General features: G+C 60.0%; 1 protein-coding gene across 1 annotated transcript in view; it reads right to left on the minus strand.

The window, feature by feature from the left end:
• Positions 1 to 2,814, minus strand: part of PTPRN2 (protein tyrosine phosphatase receptor type N2) — a 944,635-nt gene extending 941,821 nt beyond the window's left edge. The window contains exon 1 of the mRNA XM_081285260.1: positions 2,553 to 2,814. Coding sequence (XP_081141386.1) covers positions 2,553 to 2,658 — 106 coding nt within the window. The 5' untranslated portion in view covers positions 2,659 to 2,814. The remainder of the gene's footprint in view (positions 1 to 2,552) is intronic.
• Positions 2,815 to 7,655: the final 4,841 nt, after the last annotated feature.

Here is a 7,655-nt window from a genome sequence, read left to right on the forward strand (position 1 = left end):
AGTCCCAGAGAAAGGTGGCAGTGGGGGTGTCAGGGGAGCAGAGGAACCCCAAGATGTGAGTGCACAAAGAGAGGACAGTCCTGCCTGGCACAGCAGTGCGGCCTTGGCAAGCTGCACCAGGTCATTAAAAAGGGGTGACCAGGGGCTGGGGTTGTGGCTCAGCATAGAGCATTTGCCTAACATGTGCAAGGCCACTGGGTTCGATCCTCAGCACTACATAAAAATAAATAAATTAAATAAAGTTTAAACGGGGGGGGGTCATGCCACAGCCCCCACTGTCCAGCCCTGACTCATCAGTTCAGTCTCACAGACCTTAACCATCAGAGAGGCTGCAAAACAGCAGGCGTAGGCCAGGAAGGTGAAGCAATTAGGGGAAGAGGGTCCTCTGAGGACAGAAGGTGGGGTGGGTGGGGAACAATACCCCAGGGTGCTGCTGACAGCCTTTCTGAAGCCAGCACTCTGTAGGGTGGCTCAATGCACTGAGGATAAACTCAGATGGGGCTCTACTGGCCCTGGTCTCTCAGGAGCTCCTCCACTGTGCAAAGAAGAGCCCCTTGCTCAGGCCAGGGCTTCCACACAGGAGCAATGGGTCCCAGTCTTGGTGGCACCTGCCTCAGTTCTCCCCTACAGGGCTGTCGGATGCGACAGAGCAGAGGTGGGCTCTCCAGCCACCTGTCCTGGAGCTTCAACCTGAGGCCAGGTCTTCACAGCTAAAGAGACCACAGGGACGTGGCTGGCCAGATTTAAGGCTGCCATGTAACCTTCAATTGTGTCATTATTTGGAACTTGAGGTTGGTGTGACCATTACCAACCAAGGTCTGGACAGCAGAGAAAAACACACAGCAGAGGCTGCCTTTTGCGGGTGGGTGTGCTCCACCATGTCTTGAGAGGCATCCCAAGAATCCTGCAGCACCCGAGCAGGTGCTGAGGGTCAGCCCTGGGGGAGGGAGGCAGAAGCATACTGCCAGAGCTGTTTCCAATTCTGGGGAATATAGTGGCTGCATCTGAGCCCTGGAGAGCTTGGAACAATCCTGAGGAAGTCCGGGCCCTTCTATTGTCCCACAAACCTCAGCCACACCACCCCAAGCTGGAGGAAAGGGAGATGTCCCCACAGCACCCAGTATTTCCAGGTGAGCTCTAGTCCTGCTGATCCCACTGTGCTTGCCCACCACCACACTGCGGCTCTGGGCAGCCGTCCAGCACACCTGGCCACTTTCCCTCCTCCTGGGCTTGGTCTCTGGCTCTCTGCTCGCCTCAGCCACTTCCCCCTTCTTGGTTGTGGTTGGATATTATGGTCTGACAATTACAAGGGAAAAGAGGTCTGGGCAGGACAGCCCTGGCTCATCCTGTGAGGGTGGCCTTCCTGGGACTTGGTAGGATGGGCCCGGGTCAGCTGGTCCTGGATCTCCCTGACCTGCCACGGACAGCCACCAGCATGTGGAGACTGGCAGCTGGGCAAGCATGAAGTGAGACAGCAATCAACCCAGTCCAGTAAGAGGCAAGCCCAGCGAGGAGGCCTGGGACAGAGACGGAATGTGAGGGACTGGAACCTACTAGCCCTCAGGACTCTGCAGTGGTGAACAGGAGCCTCCTAACTGTGAAGGAGGCCAACTGGTCATGATGCGAGACCAGAAAAGGCCGGGGGACAAGGGAGCTGCAGCTGGTGGCCAGCCCGTGCCCTGGGAGACCCCTGCCACTTGAGGCTGCGGTTTTTGTGTGCCTGGGCTTGGATGGCTGGAGCAGTCCTGGAGAGCAGGTGGGCCCAGAGTGGGAAGAAGGAGCGGGGTCCCCAGGGAGCTCAGGGGGGCGGGGCTGGGCTCCGACCCCTCTCCGCGGACCCCTCTCCGCCGACTTGTGACTGCGCACTCTCCTCCGACAGGGACGCGACTGTTGTAATCCACGAGTGTAGTAATTCCGGCCTCAAGGCCGCCTGCAAACATGGGCTTGACCGCAAATCTCCTTAACAAGATCACGGGGAGGGAGGCGCCCTGTACGAAAGGACTTGGGTCCGCCCTGGCCCCCTGTCGCCTTCCCGGCTCCTTCCGCGTGTCAGGGAAGGAAAATGTCCCTGGGATCTCAGCCGCGCTGACGGAAGATTCGCGTTGGAAGGCAGAAGAGCGCGGTGGCTGGAGAGGCCAGGGGCACCGCGAAGGCCCGCCGCGCAGGCCCGCGTCCACGCGGCACCGGGCCCTGCTGGCAGCGCGCGCGGCGCGGGCGGCGGAGGCGCGGACGGCGGGGGCACCCACGCCCGCTGCCGAGCGCGCGGGCCAGCGGGCGTCCTCACGGGCCTCGCGGGGCGGACCGCGTGGCGGGGCCGCGGGGAGGAGGTCCCGAGGCCGCCGGAGCAGGAAACTGAGGCGGGGGCGCGAGACCCGCATCGCGGGTGAGGACAGGGACGCGCACGGCCAGCCACCGCGCTCGCGGCCCTGGGCCTGGGGGACGCGCGCAGGCGGCCCGCGACTCCCGCACCTCGTCGCGCCCGCGCCCCGCTCGCCGTGGGCTCCGCCCCGCCCCCCCCAGGCGCCCCTGCCCACCACCCCTCCCCCACTCACCGAGGCGCCCCGGGAGCTGCCGGCCGCGGGGGACGGGCGCGGGGGCGGCGGGCAGGGTGCGCGGCAGCAGCAGCAGCAGCAGCAGCAGCGGGAGCGGCGGCCCCATCCCCGCAGCCAGTCGGGCGCTTAGTCCATGGCAGCGCGGAAGCGGGACCGAGCGGGACCGAGCGAGGCGGCGACCGAGCCAGGCGGCGCCCGCTCCTCTCTCCGCGCTCCTGCGGCGGCGCGGGCCGCGCTTCAGCACCGGACAGCGCCGCCGGCCCCGCCCCGGCCCCGCCCACGCCCGCCGGCCCCGCCCACGCCGGCCAGGACACGCCCCCGACCCCCGAGCTCGGTGGGCGCCTCCCGACGGTCTGGGGCCCCGCCAGGCGCTCTTGCTGTCCCCCGCCCCGGCGCCTGGAGCCCCCGTAGGCTGGACCAGGCCGTCGCCTCCTCCCCGCCTGCAGCGTCGGGCCCGCACCCTCTGCCAGGCCCTGGCCCCCCAGTCCCGGCTTGCTCTGCCTACCCGGCCAGTCCCTGCGGACTCTCACTGGCCTCCTGGTCCTCGACTCACCTGTGCTCGCTCCGCCCCGCCCCGGTGCGCCCTCATCGTACCCCAACCCAACTTCTACCAGGCACCCTGCCCTGCGGCCTCTGTTCCCACCTGGGCGATCCCCGCCCCTCGCCGGCCTGTGGTGTTGGGGGTCACTATACCCAGTTCGCAGATACGGTGGCGCAGGGGGTGGGGTTGAGAAACTGATTTCCTACTTTTAATTTAGTTTGGTTTAAGTTTTACTGGCGAAGTTAACTGTGGCTGCATCCAGGGTCTGCACGCTTAGACCCAATGAGAACCTCACCTGAAGGCAGACAGTGACCACGGAACTGCACTCACACAGAGGAAAACCGCGTGAACGTTCTGGGATGCAGGTGGGACTCCAGGATGGGATCCTCTAGAGCGTGCCCAGGGTGGCCATGGTGAGTGCCCTGAGCCCCCCTGTCCTCCACAGCCCTGCCCACCACTGGGACCTGGTACACCTCCTTCTCGGGAGATATCTACCTTCGAAAAGACCCAAGACAGGTGGGTCTCAGGGGGTGGTGCTTGGGGCATCATAAGAGGGCCAGGGGAGTGTTAGGGTGAGGGACCATGCATGTGTGCACACGTGGGCAGGATGGGGGGCCCCTACCTCACATTCTACCCCAGGACCATCCCCTTCCCCACCCAGTCCCTGAGTCCCTGAGGGGCACCCTCAGCTTCCCCGTCTGCCTGCTGAATACTGCCAGATTCTCCTCCCTGTAGGCTCTTGTGGGTGTCCAGGGACAGCAGGGAGTGACATCTCAGCCCTTCCCAGGGACAGCCTAGATCTGGAGGGGCCTGCTGACCCTGAGGTCACCTCCTTGATGGCCACACCCTCCCTTCTCAAACAGCCCTCATCTCCCTGCTCCAAGTCTTTGGTTCCTCCTCCTCTGTCTCCCTCAGACCCTGTGCCCAGTGTGGGGGGCCGCCTTCACGCCCAGTTCTCAGGGCTACCTTCCCAGAGCAAGCCCCTGCCCCAGACACAGTGCTGTGTCCTGCCCTGTGGCTGCATTGGTGACCACCATGGTGCACAGACCTCACTGCCTGGGAGGCTCGGTCAGCGTGACTTGGGCTAGAGGCTTCCCCTCATACTGTCTTCAGTAGATGGGCTGCGCCAGCACAGTTCTGTCACCCCATAGCAAGTGAGACCCCTGGAGAAGACCATCAGTGAGGTGACTCGGCCACAGACTCTGTCTGAGAAAGGCTGGATGATCTCACCTCAGCTGGGCTAGAGTACACAGCCCTGTGGGCAGAGGCCTCACCCCCGAAATGGGCTCAGGGCTGCAAGAGGCCCATGGGGATAGTGTCAGGGAGGCTGGGTAGAGAGGCCCCATCAGATGCCTGGGGTGGGCGGATAGGTCCCTGAGGTCCTGAGAGCCATCTCATAAAGTTGGTGGCAGGCACAGTAGGAAAAGAGATCAGCAGGTGGTAGCAGAAGATGAGGTGCTGCACGGCATGATGCAGAGAAACCTGTGGATAGGACAGATGCATTTGCTTTATGGCTGAAGAACCCTCCATCAGCTGCCTCTGGGGCAGAGGAAGGGGCCAAACCCTCCACAGAAGCACAGCTTCCATCAGCACCCGTGGGAACTCAGCAGCCACAGGGGCTGCAGGTCTCCTCTGTTGGCATTTACAGGGGTCACTCCAGCCTACATCCTGGAGGACTGTTCATTGGGCCATGATGCCTCTGGTGCCTGAGCCCCAGCCCTGTCTCTTATTTACAAGGTCCAGGGCTCCTATTGTTTGCCCCGTCATCGTTTGACTGCTTAGTAGTTTCCTGCACACGGTCCAGTCTTATGCGAGGGGTCCTGAATTTCAGCACTCCAACTATTCAAGGAAGTATTGGAGGAAAAACACCCCAAGAAACAGGAAAGGGAAGAGCCAGAGGCACAGGAGGGATCACAAAAATGATCCGTTCAAAAGCACTGGAGGAAACAGAAGTGAGAAGCAGGTCACCGGTACTGCCCACCCTGCCTCTTCACGGCACCCGGCCCTGCTCAGGTGTGCATCCACACAGGGGTATGAACGTGCGTGGCTGCTGTTCACAGGTGTATTTACAGGTGTCTGTCTCTGATGTGTGCAGCATCGAACCCGTCCTTGTTCCTGGAGCCTTTGAGACGAGGAGGCCTCTAGCGTGCGTGCTTGGGCTTTGTGCCTTCTGCTTCTAAGATGATCTAACCCTTCTTGGCATCCATGCAGACACCCAGGTTGTGTCCCACAGCATGCCAGCTCTCCAACACACCCCCATCTTGGTCCCCGGCTGAGGAGTCCCATGCTGGGGTCGTGTCTCTGTCCTGCTGAACTCTTGGCCAGTCTGATGGTTTTCCTGCACTCAGTAGTGCCCTGGGTTACATCAGAGTCTACCAGAACAACTAGGATGTTTCCTGAAGACCAGGAGGTATTCAAGATGGGGCTCAGAGCCTCTGCCTTCCATCTAACAAAATACAAAAATAGTGCCCCTGCAGAGGACTGAGGAGATGGAGTGAAAGCCCTGGTGCAGAGGAGACTCAATCCACACTACCCGAATCCCAGCCACACGTCGGGTCCTGCCTCATCAGACAGCTCCTCTGAAGGGCTACTTCTCCAGGTGGAAGACCAGGACCGTGTCCTCAGTTGGAAATGCTCATGGCAACAGCTCGACAAGCTGGGCAGCTCTGGACAAGGAGTGTCCACATGCTGTTTGTAAGCAAAGAAGGACATGTGCTAATGAATGTGCTGTTACTCATTTCAGATGGATATTTTGGCTCTCACTACATGACCAAATAGTTCTGGTCCAGTGTGATGAAGTTTGGACTAAGATTTAACAGTTAAAACTATGAGTCACCTGGTGGGGAGTGGGCATCAGCCTCTAGAGGGGCAGGAGCCAGCCATTCCGCCCCTGCCAGAGAACTTCTGCTGAGCTCAGGAGCTGCCAGGAAGGCCCCGCCACCCTGAGGTCCTGTCCCGTGGTGGACTTTGCCTCCCCTCCCTACTGTGTAGACGACCCTGCTCAGAGTCGCACTGCCTCCAGAGAGGGATCCCAAGGTGGGGAGGAGGAGGGTGCACCCCCCAATGTTGCGCCTAGATCCCAAAGCTCTGACAATTGGGCTTGCTATGTCCCACTCAGAACTCCGAGTCAGTAGCCTTTTGCCCATCAGCAGACAGTAAGAAGCAGAGTCAGGAATCTGGATTGTCCATCTTGAGTGGTAGTGGTGATGGTAGTGGTGGCAGTAACGGACATGATGGAAATAAATGGTGGTGGAGGTAGACACTGTGGTGGAGGTGGAAGTGGCCTAGAGGTAGTGATGGTGGAGGGAGGATGAGGTAGAAATTGTTTGGTAGAGGTGGTAGTAGGGGTACAAGTGTTGTTGGTGATGGCAATAGTGAAGGTGTACGTGTTGGTGTTATTGGTAGAATAGGTGTTGGTGGTGGAGTTCGTAGTGCTATTGGTATTGGTGGTGGTGGTGGATGCCGCAGTCTGGCTGGGCACAATTCACGAGCCACTTATCAAGCAGAAACGAACTTTATTTTTAGAACACACACACACATGCTGAACCACAGGAGCTCTTCAGGAACTCCCTCAGAGCCCAACTGCCACCACCAGCTTCCCACAAGCCTCTCAACCCCCCACTCCTCCTGCTCTTGAGGCCAATTGGCTGGGTCGCATGGGCGGAGCCAAAAGAGTCCCCCAATGAGCAGCTCCGTGGTCTGAAAGGGCAGGGAAACAGCCCAATGAGCATCACCACAGAGGAGCCAATCAGCTGGCAGCTGGAAGTTTGCTGGGGCCACGGTGAGCCAATCAGCTGGAAGTTTGCTGGGGCCCCTTCAGCTGTGGCTCTCAACAGGTGGAGGTGAAATGTTCCTGGTGGTGCAGGTGTTGGTGATGGAGGTGGAATGTTGGTGGTGGTGGTGGTGGTGGTGGTGCAGCTATTGGTGGTGAAGGTGTTGGTGAAGGAGGTGGAATGTTGGTGGTGGTAGTGCAGGTGGTGGTGGTGGTGGTGCAGGTATATTGGTGATGAAGGTGGAATGTTGTTGTTGTTGGTGGTGGTGGTGCAGGTGTTTGTGGTGGAGGAGGAATATTTGTGGGGGTGGTACAGGTGGAATGTTGGTGGCATTGGTGGTGCAAGTGTTGGTGCAGATGGAATGTTGGTGGTATTGGTGGTGCAGGTGCTGGTCATGGAGGTGGAATGTTGGTGGCATTGGTGGTGCAAGTGTTGGTGGCATTGGTGGTGCAAGTGTTGGTGGCATTGGTGGTGCGGGTGTTGGTCATGGAGGTGGAATGGTGGTGGCATTGGTGGTGCAGGTGTTGGTCATGGAGGTGGAATGTTGTTGTTGGTGGTGCTGGTGCAGGTGCAGGTAGTGGAGGTGGAATGTTGTTGGTGGTGGTGCGGGTGTTGGTCATGGAGGTGGAATGGTGGTGGCATTGGTGGTGCAGGTGTTGGTCATGGAGGTGGAATGTTGTTGGTGGTGCTGGTGCAGGTGCAGGTAGTGGAGGTGGAATGTTGGTGGTGGTAGTGCAGGTGGTGGTGGTGGTGGAGGTGGTGCAGGTGTTGGTGATGAAGATGAAATGG

This window comes from Spermophilus citellus, assembly GCF_964194105.1.
Source record: "Spermophilus citellus genome assembly, chromosome: 3".
NCBI lineage: Eukaryota > Metazoa > Chordata > Mammalia > Rodentia > Sciuridae > Spermophilus > Spermophilus citellus.